At 41.1% G+C, this 20,454-nt stretch overlaps 1 protein-coding gene and 1 long non-coding RNA gene across 3 annotated transcripts in view; both read left to right on the top strand.

Annotated features, from left to right (window-relative positions):
- LOC109908223 (cadherin-4) overlaps positions 1 to 3,879 on the top strand; it is a 327,390-nt gene extending 323,511 nt beyond the window's left edge. For both annotated transcript variants that reach the window (XM_031801612.1, XM_031801646.1), the window contains exon 17: positions 60 to 3,879. In XM_031801612.1, the coding sequence (XP_031657472.1) occupies positions 60 to 266 (207 nt within the window). In that variant the 3' untranslated portion in view covers positions 267 to 3,879. The remainder of the gene's footprint in view (positions 1 to 59) is intronic.
- A 10,011-nt stretch (positions 3,880 to 13,890) lies between these two features.
- On the top strand, positions 13,891 to 16,064 carry LOC109908175 (uncharacterized). Its single transcript, XR_002257638.2, has 3 exons — positions 13,891 to 14,646; positions 14,752 to 14,819; positions 14,935 to 16,064. It is a non-coding gene; the product is annotated as an uncharacterized LOC109908175 (long non-coding RNA).
- Positions 16,065 to 20,454: the final 4,390 nt, after the last annotated feature.

A 20,454-nucleotide genomic window follows, 5' to 3' on the forward strand; every position in this document is an offset into this window, starting at 1 on the left:
CTTTCTCTCCTCAGTGTTAACTAAGCCTCTCTGTCTCTCCCTCTCTCTCTCTCTCTCAGGGTCTGAGGGCGGCGGACAACGACCCCACGGCCCCGCCCTATGACTCCCTGCTGGTGTTTGACTATGAGGGCAGTGGCTCCACGGCCGGCTCTGTCAGCTCCCTCAACTCCTCTAGCTCAGGAGACCAGGACTACGACTACCTCAACGACTGGGGCCCCCGCTTCAAGAAGCTGGCAGACCTCTACGGCGGGGGAGAGGACGACTGAGAGAGGGGTGTGGGTGGGTACGGGGGGAGGGATTGGGGTCAGATGCTCCTCGAAACCACAGGCAGGGCCCAAGCAGAGAGATATTCCCATAGTAGACCAGTGAGGAGAGGACGGAACCTAAGAGAGTGTTCTAGAAGACGGCCTGTGACCTCACCAGGTTCTGCTGCTACTCTATTCTGTCTTTTTTAGTGGCAAGTTTTTAGTGTGTTTTGTTTCTCACTCTACTGGACGTCGAGCTATCTGGGGATGCGAGACACTTCTGAGAAACAGGAGTGCTGACGCTCGTTTGGCTTGGATGATGAAAAGGAACATGACAAACTCATCTCCTTTTGGTTTAACGCTGAACACAATGTACAGAAAGACACTCTTTCTCTCTCTCAACTTGAATTTCCTTAGAACAGAAGCACTGTCATTTTATAAAGTGCCTTTTGTGGTGTGTTTTGTATCGGACTCCTGCTATCTCAGGGTTGGTTGCCATTGGAGAAGTTTCGAGCGGCACACTCCCTTGTAACCTCCGCCCCCCCCCAACCTTCATATGAGTCCCTCTCCTCTGCTCTCTGATGTCACAAGAACTGCTGTACCCAGCAACAACACAGACGAGAGAACCACACAACGAGGGCTGGCTGTAGGTTAAGATCAGTTATACTCCTTTTGGAGCGTTTTGGAGAAGTATTACTAAAGCAACCCTCTGTCAGTGATACCTGATACATCACTGGGCTGATCGAAGACTTACCCAACCATCATCCGGTCAACACAACACTGAAATTGGATGTGTGTATGTGTGTCTGTTTTTAAAACTGAGGGGGGTTTCTAACAAACAGAGAATGCCTGCCTTTCCTCTGTGAACTCATGAGTCCAGGAGCCTATACGCTCAGATGCTTGCCTGCCCTGTACGGTTTTGTGTTGCTTTCCACACTGTAAAGCTTATGTAGGCATGATCTGAATAGTGAGATAGTATAACACAGTAAAACTTGAAATGGCTTGGAAAGAATGCACTGATAAAGAAGCATTAGAAGGATTTTTCTGGCCTTGAACATTCCCATTTTTAGGTCAACAAAACTACTGAGAGATGCATGAATTATTTTATTTTTATGTTTTACTTAACACACTTATTCTTATGTGGTGAGAATGTGAATATACTCTGTAAAAAGACATTCAAAAAATAACATGCTGTACGATACCTATTTTTGAAGTATTCATTTCAAAAAAAGTTGCTGCTCTAGCTAGCTCTTCAATAGGCTGAAAGACGTTTTGGAACAGCTATTTTCAATGGTTGCGTGTGTTTCTTTTCTCAACTTTGTCAAGATGCTGTACGTTTGTTTCAGTTTATCTTTTCTATTTTTTTTTGGGGGGGGGGTTGTTTTTTAAGAATTAAGACAGCTTTGTTATAATCCAGTTTTTTTACATGTCAAATGCAGCCCTCCCTCTTCTCTTGTGTACTTGACGAACGCCTTTCTGTCTGCCTCTGGACTTGGGACTGTGAAAGGGTTAAACAGCCATGTCTGCTGATAGTTGTTCCATTATTAAGTGTATCTGAATCATTTTCTTCATTCATCTAGATACTGGATATGTGCTTAAGAAAATAAATGAGACATGTTTTAAAAATGTTGCAACTTACTTACTACTACCTAGTTCATGTTCAACCATCAGTGGGCTTCACTCTAACCTTCTTGAGCTCTGCATCGGCATGAATTTTAAGCCTGAACCCTACCCTGCCTGTAACATTCAGGCCCGATTGCTTCTGCCAGAAGTATGAAATCAGAAATAGCTTCCTCCGTTAGTAAATCCGTTAACTACATATGACTGATCAATCGGGAATTACCTTAACATTTTAGCAAGGATCTCCCGCGATACGGATTGAATCCAGACCTCAATCTTTTCTCTGTGTTGGAGGGCAAGGAGAAGGAATAGACACAGTGACAACCTTTTCCTTGAAGTTGATTGATTAACTGAAGGTGATGACCTCTGTGTTTTAATGTGAACGTCAAGGGCCCTTCTCCCTCACGGTTCTAGCATTCTGTACATTGCAAAGCAAAGAGTGGAAGGAATACTCTGCAGGGTAACAACGTATATTTGTGTCCATCCCTGTGATTTCAATTAATCAGCTGAGGCCCCAAAAAGCGGCAGGGGAATGGAAGGGTTTTAATCCTCCCCAGCTGTGTCTATCAATTAGCCACACCATTAATCCCCAGGACCTAAATCTCATTATATAGAGCGCCTTTAATAAGACACCCAGAGAGAGGGGAGAGAAAGGGGGGAGAGATATGGGCTAAAAGGATGCAGCCTACAGTGAAAAGATCAGATCTACTGTATATGGGTACTTCAGAGACCTGAGAGGATGGACAGAGCAGAACCTACAGAGGGATGTTATATTATATTCTTTAAAAAAGGGTTGTTTAAAAAAGGGGGGGGGGTTTAGACCCAGGTTCACTCAGACCCAACTCTTGTTACTAGAGAGAGAGAGAGAGAGAGAGAGAGCTGTGCTGATAGGCTTTGGGAGCATGCTACCATACTGTGGCTGATAATGAGGTGTACTTTGATTCCACAGTTAATCTCTACACTTGAGAAGGAAGCCTGGCATTAAGGAGATTAAATATTCAAGCCTTCTATATAATAAGGAATCCTTCTATATAATACAGAATACTTTTATTTGCAGTGCATGGTGACTCACATCTAGGGTTGCAAAGGGATATTACTGGAAACTTTCTAAGTTTACCAGTAAACTACCAGAATTTTGGTATCTTTCAAGGATTTTATGTAACCGATCATAAAATATGCTTCAGAATGTCACAGGTGATCCTCTTTGTGTTCTTATCACATGTAAAATATATGAAATCATTGAGTAAGATTATTTTTTAAATATAAAATGTAATGACAAAACTGTAAAACATTATCCTAAACATAAGCCATCAATTTAGTGAATACCGTTGGTGTTACAGTTGAGGGTTTCAGTATGGAATATACTTTATTTTATAACCTTTTTTTAGATATATTATGTCATTGTTTTGGCATCAAACTGGTGGCAGTTGTGAAAAAAATCAATAGTTGGAGGAGTTGCAGATGATGATGATGAAAAAGGAGTTACTTTAGTGTTTCTTCAAGGGTTATGCTACTTCAATATATACCAAACATTAAGAACCCCCCATTCTTGATACACATGGGAAAGTGTTAGGCCCAGTAGCGTTGCAGTTTCTGACACAAACAGATACGCCTGGCACCTACTATCATATCCCATTCAAAGGCACTTAAATATTTTGTCTTGCCCATTCACACTCTGAATGGCACACATACACGATATATGTCTCAATTATCTCAAGGCTTAAAAATTTCACCAATTGAAGTGGATTTAACAAGTGACATCAATAAGGGATCATCGCTTTTACCTAGATTCTCCTGGTCAGTCAATGTCATGGAAAGAGCTTGTGTTCTTCATGTTTTGTATGCTCAGTATATTGACAAGCAGTTCTTGTGGCTCTGCATTGCTTGATAAAGAGAAAGAAAAGCCAAGTTGAGGTGACTTGTTGAAAAATGGTGTTTACTAAGCAAGAGCTTAGCAGTTGGCCAGCAGCCAGCCCCTTATGTATTGTAAATAAAGTTCTCGTTTTCAAATGCATTCAGCCCAGCTCTTTTCATTTCCTGTCCATAAAGGCCCTAGTCTCTTGGGCTGGCAGTGGGAACAATCCAATCTGAGAATGACTCTGACGGGTTTTGGTGGTGCCTGGATAATTTGCTGTTTACAATTTAGTGCTGATGGGGCTGCTTCGGTGCGAGCAGCACCATGGGAGGGACTTGTTTACCGGGTCTGTTGTGCTGACACAGCGGAGCACTCCTGCTATTTAAAGATCAGGTCGTGAATGAGATCAAAGCAGGAGAATCAATTTGATGTTACTACTCAGAGTAGAGTGTAAGGGCTCTATTCAACCTGTATCGCTGAAACCCTACAGATTGCGCAATAGATATTTAAAGGCAATTTCTGATTGAGCCAATGCAGCATTTACCATGAATGCAGTCTATGCTAACGCAGGAACATTGCCTTTAAATTTAAGTCATGCTGTAACGCTGAACTTCCGCTGTATGGATTGAATAGAGCCCTAAGTCCAGTCCGGTCCACATCCCAGTCTAATGTACCTCTGGTTACTGATCTGAAGGGTTGAGAAATGCAATGGTGGAGAGAGTGATGGAGCAGACCAGATGGGTTCACATCAACCTGTAAAACTCTGTATTTATGCAAACAACATGTTTCAGACATTGGTTTACCCATCACATATCAAACTACTGATCAGAGTGTGCAAACCTTTGATCAGAACGTGATTGTGTGAGTATCTGTTATTAGGCCTATCTCTGCAAAGTACAGTATCACTGGATTGCACTAAAATGCCTTGTTGAATGACTGACTTCCTGCATCTACCCTTCCCAATATGGCCTTATCTGGACCTGTCAGAGCGCAGTGAAGGGTTTAGAAGCCTTCATCCAGGGCTAATGTGGCCTGGGGTGGAACGTATTTTTTGTCTGAGATCTGCTCTGGCCTCTATTTTCATTAAATTCCATTCCCATTTGTCAGGTTCAATACAGGCATACAGACTAGTGTTTTACATGAATACTAGATTGGAAGCAAAGTGATTAGTATAAATAGTCATCAGCCTGCACACGTGTACTAGCATTAACTGTGTAAGTGTAATGATATTTGATTAACATGATGGAGATTCATGTCAACCTATCTGGTTATGTGCCTGCTGTACTGTAGGTATGACTGCATTTGGCTGATGAGTCTCCATAGCTGTCAGACAAACTTAGCCATGTACAGTGGTGATTTTACCATGTAAATCTTGGTGGGGCAAACTCAAAAACATTTTTTAGATGCATGCCAGCAAAGCCTAAACACAACACATTAATTGCACTATAACAGTGACAAACGGTGCCCATAAACTGTCAGCTGTCCCAACAGCAGAGCTTTCTTTTCAGCACCATGTAGTGAAACCTTACCACCGCTACACCTGGCTATCAGTGGAGCCTTGTCTGACAGCAAAACCGTTCATTCAGCCTCATTTACTGCCTTTCAAAAAAACACAACTGATATGGCTGACTTAATCGTCCCACCTGGCCAATTGCCAGGGAAAATTCAAATAAAATACTATAAAAATCATACTTTCATTAAATTACACATGTAAGATACCAAATTAAAGCTACACTCGTTGTGAATCCAGCCAACATGTCAGATTTCAAAAAGGCTTTTGGCGAAATCATAAGATGAAATAAGTAGCATATTTCAACCCTGCAGGCACGACACATGAAGCAGAAATAAAAATATAATTCATGCCTTACCTTTGATGAGCTTCTTTTGTTGGCACTCCAATATGTCCCATAACACAAATGGTCATTTTGTTCGATTAATTCCGTCGGTATATATTCAAAATGTCAATTTATTTGGCGCATTTGATCCAGAAAAACACAGCTTCCAACTTGCGCAACGTCACTACAAAATATCTCAAAAGTTAACTGTAAACTTTGCCAAAACATTTCAAACTACTTTTGTAATACAACTTTAGGTCTTTTTAAACGTTAATAATCGATCAAATTGAAGACGGGATGATCTGTTTTCAATACAGGAGGAATACAAACTGACGCTACTTTTCTGGCCACGCGCCTCTAACAAACAGTCCACATGAAGTGACATGCATTCTGAGCTGTGCTACTTCTTCATTACACAAAGGAAAAACCACCACAGATTTCTACAGACTGGTGACATCCAGTGGAAGCGGTAGGATCTACAGTAAAGTCAGATTCCCCATGAAAACCTATTGAAAAGACAGTGACCTAAAAACTAAATCTGAATGTTTGTCCTCTGGGTTTCGCCTGCTAAATAAGTTGTTATACTCACAGACAGGATTCAAACAGTTTTAGAAACTTCAGAGTGTTTTCTATCCAAATCTACTAATAATATGCATATCTTATATTCTGGGGATGAGTAGCAGACAGTTGGAATTGGGCATGCTATTTATCCAAAAGTGAAAATGCTGCCCCCTATCCCGAAGAAGTTGTTTAAATAAATGTGGTTTCTCCTGACAATTGAGATGTACAAAATATGGCTTATGGGAACAATGAGTCTATAAAAGGCAATCCGTAATTTCGATTAAGACATTAATGAGCGAGCTAAGACGGACATATTCGATATAACTATTTGTTCATCACTTTTGAAATGTACAGCGACATAATTCAGAACATGGGCCGTTCTGACAGTATTCTCCGCATACACCAAGTCAGAACCGCGTGAAAAAAAAGGGGGATATAAGTACACAATGAAAACTCTTACAATATTTAATGATGACATTTCTCTAAAACAGGCTATAGGCTTAATGTGCACCGCCAAGTCAGAACAGGGGGCAAGGGACAAAATTATTAGGGTGACGCACATGGGATACTAACAACTTACTACACAAAATACACTTAATATTACTTTCTTAGCTACAGTATACATACAGTGGGGAGAACAAGTATTTGATACACTGCCGATTTTGCAGGTTTTCCTATTTACAAAGCATGTAGAGGTCTGTCATTTTTATCATGGGTACACTTCAACTGTGAGAGACGGAATCTAAAACAAAAATCCAGAATCACATTGTATGATTTTTAAGTAATTAATTTGCATTTTATTGCATCACAGACCTCTACATGCTTTGTAAGCAGGAAAACCTGCAAAATCGGCAGTGTATTAAATACTTGTTCTACCCACTGTATCTCCCTGGCATATTACTTAAATTATGCAGCAGCATACAAGCCATTGTTGGACTCATCGTTGTGCTGTGCTCACTTGAACAGGAAGGTGGCTCAGCGGTCCGTCTTGTGGGCAAATTTTGTCATGAAACTTTGTCATCAAAGTCTGGTATTTTCTGGATTTATGGTGCTTTCAAGACAACTGTGAAGTCGGGAAAAAAACAAGCTTGAATCATGACATCAGTGATCTTCAGGCCGGAGCTCTAGAAAGAGGCCCAATTTCCTGACTTGGAATTCCGAGTTGAATGTTCAAAACGTAGTTTCCCAGTCGGAGTTAGTTTTTGTCTGAGTTCCCAGTTGTCTTGAACTCATTTCCAAGTTCTGAGTTTCTGGTTGTTTTGAGAAGTGTATCTAAGTCATGCTGGATTGATAGCATGGCCAATGTATTCAACCTTTTCTGGCCTATAGTGGTGCGTGAGAATGTTTATCCTTTTTATCTTGTGAAAGAGACCCTTAAGCCCAGACTTGGACTACACACCCTCTCTACCGAATAGCAGGGGAAGCAAAATAGTAATTGCTTTGCAAAGCTTGCAGTTAGCTACTGATTCCTTCCAAACCACCCACTGTTGAATTTTCAATTTCAAACTTGTTGTGTAATGTTAATGTCCAATGGCCGATGAGCACCGATATGTTTTATCTATAATTTCTCTTCATATGACAAGATTTGAAATTGATTTGTCAGTAGACATGTGTCTTTCATCAAAGTTTATGATGAGTATTTCTGTTATTTGATGTGGCTCTCTGCAATTTCTCCGGATATTTTGAGGCATTTCTGAACATGGCGCCAATGTAAACTGAGGTTTTTGAATATAAATATGAACTTGATCGAACAAAACATACATGTATTGTGTAATATTGAGTCCTGGGAGTGTCATCTGATGAAGATCGTCAAAGGTTAGTGATTCATTTTATCTATATTTCTGCTTTTTGTGACTCCTCTCTGTTGTCGGAAAATGGCTGAATGTTTTCTGTGACTAGTTGCTGACCTAACATAATGATATGTTCTGCTTTTGCCGAAAAGCCTTTTTGAAATCGGACACTGTGGTTGGATTAACGAGAAGTGTATCTTTAAAATGGTGTAAAATACTTGTATGGTTGAGGAATTTTAATTATGAGATTTCTGTTGTTTTGAATTTGGCGCCCTGCAATTTCACTGGCTGTTGGCGAGGTGGGACGCTAGGGTCCCGAACGATCCCAGAGAGGTTAATCATCCTTGAGATGGTTCTACAACTTGATTGGAGTCCACATTGGGTAAATTCAATTGACTGGACATGATTTCAAAAGGCACACACATGTCTATATAAGGTCCCACAGTTGACAGTGCATGAGTTGATAGCCATGAGGTCAAAGGAATTGTCCATAGATCTGGGGAAGGGTACCAAAACATTTCTGCAGCATTGAAGGTCCCCAAAAACACAGTGGCCTCGATCATTCTTAAGTGGAAGAAGTTTGGAACCAACAAGACTCTTCCTAGCGCTGACTGCCCAGCCAAACTGAACAATCTGGGGAGAATGGCATTGGTCAGGGAGGTGACCAAGAGCCCGATGGTCACTTTGCCAGAACTCCAGAGTTCCTCTGTGGAGATGGGAGAACCTTCCAGAAGGACAACCATCTCTGCAGCACTCCACCAACCAGGCCATTAGAGTGGCCAGACGAAACCCACTTGACAGCCCGCTTGGAGTTTGCCAAAAGGCATCAAAAGGACTCTCATACCACGAGAAACTAAATTCTTTGGTCTGATGAAACAAAGATTGAACTCTATGGCCTAAATGTCAAATCTGGAAGAATCCTGGCACCATCCCTCCGGTGAAGCATGGTGGTGGCAGCATCATGCCGAGGGGATGTTTTTCAGTGGCAGGGACTGGGAGACTAGTCAGGATCGAGGGTAAAATGAACGGTGCAAAGTACAGAGAGATCCGTAAAAACCTGCTCCAGAGCACTTAGGACCTCATACTGGGGCGAAGGTTAATATTCTAACAGGACAATGACCCTAAGCACACAGCCAAGACAACGCAGAAGTGGCTTCGGGACAAGTTTCTGAATGTCCTTGCGTGGCCCAGCCAGAGCCCAGACTTGAACCTGATCTAACATCTCTGGAGAGACCTGAAAATTGCTGTGCAGCAACGATGCTCCCCATCCAACCTGACAGATTTTCAGAGGAACAGCAGAGAAGAATGGAAGAAACTCCCCAAATACAGGTGTGCCAAGCTTGTATCGCCATACCCAAGAAGACTTGAGGCTGTAATCACTGCCAAAGGTGTTTCAACAAAGTACTGAGTAAAGGTTCTGAATACTTATGTAAAGTATTCAAAAACATGTTTTTGCTTTGTTATTATGAGGTATTGTGTGTAGATTGATGAGGGGAAAAAAACAATTGAATCCATTTTAGAATAAGGCTGTAATGTAACAAAATGTGGTAAAAGTAAAAGGGTCTGAATACTTTGTAGGTCTGCAATAAAGTATCCAAGAGTGTAGGTTTGCATTGTGTGTGTGCGTGCCCGCGTCTGTGTGTGCATGGGTGTGAAAGGTGGCTGTGTAAATGGTGATTGGTTTTTCATTTATTGGTTTACACAGATGAGAGGTCCTTTCCCCACTCGGCCTGGGTGTGTGTGCGAGCGTGCCAAGGTTATTATAGTTTTGTGTTTTTATATTAGTTTTAATGATTTGTATTTGACATTCAATAAAGTTTCAATTCATTTTCAGACCTGATTTACTCGTTTTTATTTAGTTTGAGTGTAATATAGACATTTCTAATTTGTATTTCTATTATTTTGTTTCAGTATTGACCTGACTTTCCAGTGTGGTTTGATCACCCTCACTGGAAAGGTAATTTGAAGGTAATTTGTAATATTGCTAATTATGATGAAGTTTATAGTTCTAAGCCATATTTGTGATTTGAACCAACGGGAAGATGGAGAGGTCATTGCCTTTAACTAAGCATAGGCTGTCTTAAGTTTATTTTACTATGACCGTATGGGTACAATTATTTTCTTTATGACGTTCTTAAGGATAGTGATTCTAAATCGATTTTGTTGTTTAAATGATTTTGTTTTATTTTCTGACCAGTAGTAGTGTTGTTTTTGTTTACACATGACTCGGATTGGGAGTCATGTGTAAAAATGGGGGAGGTAACAGTCCTCTGAGGTTTTGGATTGAAGTTTACACACCTTGAATGATATGTAGGAGTGTATTGAGTGATATGCGAAGGTGTGTATTGTTGTGTTGTTTGTTCTGTTCTGTTTTGATACAAATCTCACCAGATTAGGTCTGCTGGATTGTTGGGATTTCTCCCGATGGGTTATAGGTCTAATTTCCTGATCCTGTGGCTCTGCAATGATGTTGACAGTATGTCCAAAATTGATTTAGTATAAAATGGTTTATTTTGGTTGATTGTAGAGGTCTACACACTATACAAAATAGAAAAATAGTAATTTAGATTAAGATGCATTAAGATACTGATCTGTATTATAATCGTGAAAAGAAAATTAATAGTAGAATTATAGGATAATTATACTGGATGTTAACATAAATGTACATTCTGCCAATGTTGATGTGTTTTTGACTTTGAGTGATAGGACCAATTTAAACTGAACTGAGCAATGTCATTGTAAATTTGGGTTGGATAATTAATTGGGTTTTGATTATGATTTGGAAACGGAATGATTTTTAAAACTGATGGATTGATTGGTGATTGGGGAGAGTGAAACTGATCCTAATCTCATTTCCATTACCAAATTATGTTTTTGATGATAGTGATAATGCTCAGGAACTATAGCAGGTATGGTGTTAATGGCACATAGAGACTATAGGAGTTGCCTTATAAGTAGTGGAATCATGATGCTTGTCTTGGGTCATGTTCATTAGGCACCAAGGAATACATTTAACTTAAACCCGGAGTCACTACCTGGATTTGTCCAACAAGATGTCCTAATTTTAGTTTCTGGGATGGAAATAGTTATTTCCACCATGCTGATCCATTGGAGTGTGATAGATAGCTAAAACTTATTTTATTAACCTCTCTAGAGTACATGGGACGCTAGAGAAATACTCATTGTAAAAATGACAGAAATACAGAAAATACAACTATTTTACATTGGTTTAAAGATTAACTTCTTGTGAATTCAACCATGGTGTCAGATTTCAAAAATGCTTTACGGCGAAAGCATACCTTACAATTATTTGAGAACATAGCCCAGAAGACAAATCATTACAAACAGTAACCAGCCAAGTAGAAGAAATAGAGACAAAATTAATCACATACCTTTGATGATCTTCATATGTTTGCACTCAGAAGACATTCATTTATTCAATAAATGTTCCTTTTGTTCGATAAAGTCTCTCTTTATATCCATTTTTAGCCGAAATAATCGATAATATTTAAACCGGACAATAACGTTGTCAATATAAAAGGTAAAAAAGAAAGGCACTCTCTCGGTCGCGAGCATGAAAAAGCTCTGTGACACGGCAGGGTCCACTCATTCAGACTGCTCTTACTCCCTCATTTTTCAGAATACAAGCCTGACACAATTTCTAAAGACTGTTAACATCTAGTGGAAGGCATAGGAACTGCAATTTGTGTCCTAAGTTAATGGATCCTGTAATGGCATTGAATAGAAAACTACAAAAACAACAAAAACCCTACTTCCTGAATGGATTTTTCTCAGGTTTTCGCCAGCCAAATGAGATCTGTTATACTCACCACATTATTTTAACCGTTTTGGAAACTTTAGAGTGTTGTCTATACAAATCTACCAATTATATGCATATCCCATCTTCTGGGCCTGAGTAGAAGGCAGTTTAATTTGGGCATGGTTTTCATCCAAAATTCCAAATGCTGCCCCCTACCCTAGAGAAGTTAAACTCCATTGTTGCATGCACTGTCTATGAGGATATAGCTTTGAATCTCATGAACTGTGTGCATCTTTTGTTTTTCTTCATGGATTTGTGCAGGTGACTGTGTATCATGACCTCCCCAGTCAAATTGCTAGAATGCTAGAGGTTGAAATGGGAGGCCGTGCAAAGTTTCTTGGGACGAGGCTGAGCCAGTGCTATAGCACCCTATGCATGAATCCATACAATAAGTTATTGTTATTTATGCTTCTTAGTTTATGAAAAATTGATTGACGATGTCTCCTCTTACACTTGGCAGTGACGTAAAGTCCCCATGAGTGACAGAACACTGAGCCAATCACGGCGCAATGCTCCATATTTTCTGCTGACTTGCCCCTACCACCATTTTGGAGCTGCCTTACTCAAGAAAACAAAAAGGAGACCATGTTTGTATCCGGCTTTATTAACTCAATGAAATATATACTTTTTTACATTGTTACAAACTGATATGGGACGTGTATTAATGCCAAAATAATATGCAAAACAGGCAAGCCCAAACAGGCTCTGCCCCACCTGCCCTGAATGACGGTCGCCACTGAGTGTATGTGTGTTTGTGCATGCACGCGTGCATGTGTGTGTGGCCTGCGGCAGTGGGCTAGTCTGAATGAGACACAAACCTGTTAAGGCTAGGGCAGAATACTGCCCCCGTTGGAGAAATGCGTGCCCATAGTAAACTGACAAAAAATCTGTAAAAAATTGCTAATATATGCATATAATAAATATTATTGAATAGAAAACACTCTAAAGCTTCTAAAACCGTTTAAATTATGTCTCTATGTAAAGCAGAACTCACAGGGCATCCATTCTTCCAAACTCTTTCTGTCATCAGAAAAGTTGGCCCAACTTTGACGTCATCGCCCCCACCCTTCCCAACCAGCTACAGATCTGGAAACAGTTTCTATCTCTTCAGCGCGATGTCCTCTTTCAATGGGGCGCGTCCTTGTGAAGATTGCGCGCTCCCTCACCCTTTGGCGGGGCGAAACCCTCCGGTCACGCAATAATACGTACGCGCGTCTGCAATTTCTCTCCCTTTGTTCCAAGATCCACCAAACGACGTAGGCTTCTCCTTTCGAGCTTAGATCTTTTATATATGATTAAAACATGTTTTAGCTCGAATTTGAACTTAGTTTGACCAGTTTAGTCGACATATAATATGTAATTTTGAAGTTTCGATGCGCAACCCATAGATTTTTGAGTGCTTTTCAGCCGAAATTAGTCTCGTTTGACAACACAAAGACACACATTTGAAAGGGAAACGCTGGTTTTGGCAAGTATGACTTCTTCCACGACTTCTGATCGAACAACGGCTAAGGTAAGGGAAGATTTATGTGGTTATTATGTGTTTCTGTGGACTCCGAAATAGCGAAGCCATATTGCTAATCTATGAGCGCCGTCTCATATTATTGACAAGTGAACGAATTCTGTAACGTTAAAAATAAATGTAACACAGCTGTTTTATTAAGAAGAAGTGTATCTTTCTAAGTATATGTAGAACATGTATATTTACTCAACGTTTATGATGTGTATTTCTGTTATCTGGCAGAGTTATCATAATTTCTCCGGGCATTGTTGTAGCATTTTTTAGCCATGACCTTCTATGTAAACCGTGATTTATGGATATAATTAGCATATTATTGAAAAAAACATAAATGTACTGTATAACATGTCCTATTCCTGTCATCTGATGAAGATTTTCAAAAGGTTAGTGAATTATTTTACTTTTAATCCTGCTTTTGTGATTGCATCTATTGTTCTACAAAATGGCTATGTAAATTAGCCTATCTTTGGTGGTGGTTTGACATAAATATGTGCTATGTTTTCGCCTTAAAACATTTTAGAAATCTGACTTGGTGGCTAGATGAACAAGGTGTTTATCTTTCATTTGAGCTATTGGACTTGTTAATGTGTGGAGGTTAAATATTTCTAAGAATATTTTTTGCGTTCTGTGTGCTACTGTGTCAGTTGAGCAGTGGGGGAAGGTGCCCTAGCGGGACGTGTGGTGCCAACAGGTTTTAAAGAGGGCAACAAGCTATTAATCCCAGTCAAGACTTCATAGGTTCAGTTGCGGTTATGAACCCATTCCAGTGCCAAACACTGGGCTTATTATAGCATTTCCAGGGTGGGGCACACTACTCCACTTGACCCAAATACTCAACGACCCTAAAGTCAAAGTTAACCCACTCTGGAACAATGAAAATCATGAATGTAAATAGGAGAAATAAGTTGTTGTAAATAAGGGATAGGTGTTCTTCCTCTTCATGGAGATGGAGGTCAGCTGCTACATGATCTTTGACTTTTTCATTCAAACTGTAAAAACTCATATGAACCTGACCTCTGGTCCTCTGGGACTGAGCCTCTTCTTCATTTCAACCGTTGTTAACTTTTAACCATCATGGCCCTTCAAGAGCACGTCTATCTAAGTAGGTAACAACGGGAACGTTCTTTGGCTTGACCTCTTCCTTTCACCACCAGCTATTGCTAAAGTACAAAGGTTCTGACTTTGTATATGTTTGTTTGTCAGATATCACTAATCTGAACTGCCATTGGTAATAGAACAGTGACTGTGTACAGAATGATTTCACAGATGCATCTATGGAGCCACCACTTGGAGACTAGCAAGATGTAGTGATGGAGTCCTGACCGGCAGACAGGCTTGATACTGACGTCTCTGAATGGAGTGAGACCTGGCACTTAACACTTCCACAATGTGGGACTGAAGGTGATTACTAAGAATACAGTGCAGCAGAAATGTCCAGTATTTGCAACACCTTTTTCATTCCATGTGTCACTGATGACTCTGCCTCAACCCGGCCTATTTGTACAGATGGAGATGACTGGATAGGCTTTTCCCAGACTCCAGCCTCTGTCGTTTAATGGGGAGACCATAATTGGGTAGGTTTTTATCTGTCCTGTACAAGCTTCAACATAGTAACTGTTTGTGTCAGATATTACCTATCCTAACTGCCATTGGTAATAGAACCATCACTATGTGTGTATGTGTTTACAGAAACATGTATGGAGCCAGCAGTTGGAGACATGCAAGATGATGTGATGAAGTCCAGACTGACAGAGGTGCTTGACACTGATGTATCTAAATGGAGAGAGATCTGGCACTTGGCATACATTTTTTACCAGACACTTGAATTGAATGGCATCAGTCAATATGGGGAGGGAGAAACCCAGTGTACTGTTCAACAGGATCAGGGAACTCCTGTTCAGGACACCACACAGGAAGGTATGACCACTCTGACATGTTTGCCAGTGTACACCAGTCCCATTACCACCAGACAAAATTCCAATAGTATCTGTATTGGCTGGGAATGACAATGAAAGGTGAAAGCTGCAAATTGTTATATTACAGAACACTGCTTCTATGATATTATGTAAAGGGTTATTTATTCTACATGGACCTGTTACTATATTTGAAAGTTATCAAAACACTTGTTATAAGTTGTATATGTTATAAATTTAGCAATTGCATTATTCTAATGTTACTCTGTAGGCTACTAACCTATTCAAAGCCTCCTCTGGCATCTTACCATACATATGCCTGTAGTTATTGAACTCAACCTGCAGGAGGTTTGTTTGTTGTGATGGAGTGGGGGGAAACAGCTGTGTGGGCAAGGTTCTGACAGATGGGTGTGTCTTGGTGGAGGCAAGGACACACCCACAAAAGACCCACATTAAATCACACCCCCAAGCCAACTCACATTTGGCCTGTGTGTTAAAAAGGTGGATTTTGTTGCGTTCATTGCCACAGTTATATATACTGTACAGCACAAGTCTCAAAGAAGTCGAAGAAACTAGACATTATTGTGGCTGCAGGAGGAACGTTTTTGGGAATCAAGGATTTTACATTGGAAGACTTGCAAGGGGTACTGGCGCCAGAAGACCAGGTTCCAGGTTCCCCTTGAGCCTGTGTAGGGATCAGATCTGTTTTATTTATTTTAACAGAAAATTCAGTTTTTGTGGGGAATCCTATTTACATCCCGCATAGTAGATGGTGGAATGCACATTAAATTGTGAATTCACCAATACATCATAAAGGAAGAAGACCTAGTCAGTTGTTGTCATGTCCTGACCATAGAAAGCTTGTATTTTCTATGGTAGAGTAGGTCAGGGCGTGACTGGGGAATTTAGTCTAGTTTATATTTTCTATGTGGGATTCTAGGTTTTATTTTCTATGTTGGGGTTTGTGTATGATTCCCAATTAGAGGCAGCTGGTAATCGTTGTCTCTAATTGGGGATCATACTTAAGTAGCATTTTTTCCACCTGTGGGTTATGGGATATTGTTTATGGTTAGTTGCCTGTTAGCACAGCATTTGTTGTCAGGGTTCGTTTGTTCTTTATTGTTTTGTTTTGCTTTGAGTTTCACATTGTAATAAAAGATGTAGAACTCAGATCACGCTGCGCTTTGTTCCAGTTATTCTAACGTACGTGACAGTTGTCCAACTGAATGTATTCAACTGAAATGTTTTTTCCACATTTAACCCAACCCCTCTGAAACAGAGAGGTGTGGGGTGCTGCCTTAATCAACATCCACATCTTTGGCGCCCAGAGTACAGTGGGTTAACTGCCTTGATCAGGGGCAGAACAACAGATTTGTACCTTGTCAGCTCGGGGATTCAATCCAGCAGCGCTAACCACTAGGCTACCTGCCGCCCCAAGAAGAACTCACGTTTGGCTTCTGTAATGGCCGCCGGCATTTCTTGGGGTATCACACTTTGTGCTACACAAAATTAGTTCCCATCGGCATTAGGTAAATAGTTGGGCGGACAGCTGGAGTCAGGCATGAAGATTGTTCTGCGAGAGAGACGACAGAAGCGGAGAGCTGAAGGTTTTCCTAGTAGAACAGAGTTGAGTTTGGGGGTCTTTTTTCTGTGTGTGGCCACTGCTCATGGTCTAAAAATCTTGGTGTCCAGAGAGGACACGTTTCTGAGGTGAGCAGGATGATTATTTGAGGGTGTTATGTCGGGATGCCACCGGGGTGCAAACAAAGTCGGGAGAAGAGGAATATTGGGACAGGGACACAAAAAGGTGGATTTCTGAGGAAGAATAGAGGAGGAAAAAGCAACATATTAAATTCCAAAGAAGAAGAAAAATATTCAAAGAAGTAGCATTTCTTGAGGAGCAAGCCAAATAACGATACCAAATTAGCAGTGTCATAACTCTCCTTGCTGAGGATCCAAGGATTCAGATCAGCTTGGCAAATGTCTGACAATGACCAGACCCCTCTCACCCACAGATGAGGAAAGGGGGGGGGGGCTGGGCCATTTTTGACACCTTATTACTCTGTCATAAATTAGGGAGGAGGGGAATCTCCCTCCTGCTGTTCAGTATGAAGAGACTTTTGCTGCCAAAACAATAACACTGAAAAAGTGAATACTGGAACAATATTTCTAAAATAGAAATGTTAGGAATGGTCCGTGGGGATCTAAAGAATAATCATGTCATATTGCTTGTCATCTTGTGATGTTATTAAAAACTTTATGAACCAAATACTGTAACTGAGGAAGGAAACCCCCTTTGGCTGTCAAGTTTCCATCCAATATGATGTTAATACAATAATACAAGGATTAAACTATTTTTGTTAAGATAGGAATGTGATTTTGGTTTTCTAATGAGATAATGTTTTTTCACGTCCTTTGCACATTAGGTAGCCACACTCCGAATTAGGTCAGAATAGTGTGTCAGTGTGATGGAACTGCCCTTTCCGACCAGAGTGCTTAAAAGGACTCGCTAAGATTTAACACACCATACCAGAAGACGTGAGACCGTGGTCCACATATTGAAATGGTTGGAAACCCTGAAACTCTCAACACTAGAAGATAAAGACTAGACCCTAACATTGCCAGTCTGTAGCTGGGCATATACAAGTGGTCCTAGAACATTGACTAAAGACACGAGGTGGGAAGGAGAAAATCCCATCTCAGACAATCACTGTGTATCTGTTCTATTTGAACACTCCAGTACAAGATCAAGACAACTAAGAAGGACATTGTGACCTCTGGTGGAAAATCAGAGCCTTTCACCGAAGTGGGACACTACAACTTCCCCATAGAATGATTGACTGGTTTCAACAGAGAGATGATGAACAAAGATATCTACACGTAAATAAACTTTCAGGACCCTGTCTTTCAAAGATAATTCGTAAAAATTAAAATAACTTCACAGAAATTCATTGTAAAGGGTTTTAACACTGTTTCCCATGCTTGTTCAATTAATAAACCCTTATGGAACGGTCATTAAGACACTAACAGCTTACAAACGGTAGGCAATTAAGGTCACAGTTATGAAAACTTAGGACACTAAAGAGGCCTTTCTACTGACTCTGAAAAACACCAAAAGAAAGATGCCAAGGATCCCTGCTCATTTGCGTGAACGTGCCTTCAGCATGCTGCAAGGAGGAATGAGGACTGCAGATGTGGCCAGGGCAATAAATTGCAATGTCCATACTGTGAGACGCCTAAGACAGTGCTACAAGAAGACAGGACGGACGGCTGATCGCCCTCGCTGTGGCAGACCACGTGTAACAACACCTGCACAGGATCGGTACCTCCGAACATCACAGGATGGCAACTACAACTGCCTGAGTTACACCAGGAACACACAATCCCTCCATCAGTGCTCAGAATGTCCTCAATAGGCTGAGAGAGGCTGGACTGAGGGCTTGTAAGCCTGTTGTAAGGCAGGTCCTCACCAGACATCACCGGCAACAATGTCGCCAATGGGCACAAACTCACTGTCGCTGGACCAGACAGGACTGGCAAAAAGTGCTCTTCACTGACGAGTTGCGAATTTGTCTCACCAGGGGTGATGGTCGGATTTGCGTTTATCGTCGAAGGAATGAACGTTACACCGAGGCCTGTACTCTGGAGTGGGATCGTTTGGAGGTGGAGGGTCCGTCATGGTCTGGGGCGGTGTGTCACAGCATCATCGGCCTGCACTTGTCATTGCAGGCAATCTTAACACTGTGCGTTACAGGGAAGACATCCTCCTCCCTCATGTGGTACCCTTCCTGCAGGCTCATCCTGACATGACCCTCCAGCATGACAATGCCACCAGCCATACTGCTCGTTCTGTGCGTGATTTCCTGCAAGACAGGAATGTCAGTGTTCTGCCATGGCCAGCGAAGATCCCAGATCTCAATCCCATTGAGCACATCTGGGACCTGTTGGATCGGAGGGTGAGGGCTAGGGTCATTCCCCCCAGAACTGTCCGGGAACTTGCAGGAGCCTTGGTGGAAGAGTGGGGTATCACCTCACAGCAAGAACTGGCAAATCTGGTGCAGTCCATGAGGAGGAGATGCACGGCAGTAATTAAATCAGCTGGTGGCCACACCAGATACTGACTGTTACTTTTTATTTTGACATCCCCTTTTTTCAGGGACACATTATTCAATTTCGGTTAGTCACATGTCTGTGGAACTTGCTCAGTTTATGTCTCAGTTGTGGAATCTTGTTATGTTCATACAAATATTTACACATGTTACGTTTGCTGAAAATAAATGCAGTTGACAGTGAGTTTGCTGAGTTTACATTCATGATCTCTTACCCAAACGGGCGGTGGTTCGTTTGCAGAGTAAATTATTACTTTGAGGGTAGTTTCCACATGTATCAACGAATGTTTGACTCTCTCTTTGTCTCTCCCTCTGCCTATCTACCCCTGTCTTTTGTGGTAACCAAGCAGTCATGCTGTTAGTCCACTAGGGACTTTTTCTCATGTGTTAAGTGTTTTATGTTATTCTGTGTTATTATTTTGTTAGCTAGTAAATAAATAAACAAATTTTGTGTAGTGCTGAATCATAAGTAAAGCTGGGGTTCTTGCGGATCCAAGGAGTATGCAACGTTCAGAATGAGACTGATATGAGCTAATGATCAAGTGACTTTTATCGATATATAAGTTATATATATTTTAGAGTTTAATTCGGGAGATGGTAACTCTATAAACAACTTCTTCTGTGGTGCCTCAAATTCCTAATGAGTTAATTGTTACATGATTAATTTAATTGTGTAACAATTAAACATGGTTAGTTGTTTCGATAAATAACATTAATGAAAGTCACGTCACAACAGCGGGTGCAGTTTCCCTTTAACAAATGAGCGGTCATAAACAAACATGTTCTATGACACATCACAGGAAGCAGTGATGTCACTTCTACCCCCTTGAAGGCTCAGGGTATTTACCCACCACCTCCAGGTGCACTCACTGAGATGTCGCTAGGCAACTACAGTCCCCGTTCTGTTTCTGGCACTCAAGTTGGAGATTATGTGGACTTAACTCTGAAAGAGCAGCCATGTCGTGCAGTAGAAGGGAATTACCAGGGAAAATATTGGATTGGGCCGAAGCACAAAGGGCAGGTGAGCCTGAAACACCAGAGCTGTACTCAGATGCCCTGTCTGTCTGGCACCAAGGAAGCAACCAACACTGACTCACATCCCAGCATTGAGTGCTCTGCTCACTTGGGGGAGTGCCACATACTTGTGTAAGTTATTGACACTGTATAAGATCATCACTATTCAATGA

This window comes from Oncorhynchus kisutch, linkage group LG1, assembly GCF_002021735.2.
Source record: "Oncorhynchus kisutch isolate 150728-3 linkage group LG1, Okis_V2, whole genome shotgun sequence".
Classification (NCBI taxonomy): Eukaryota; Metazoa; Chordata; class Actinopteri; order Salmoniformes; family Salmonidae; genus Oncorhynchus; species Oncorhynchus kisutch.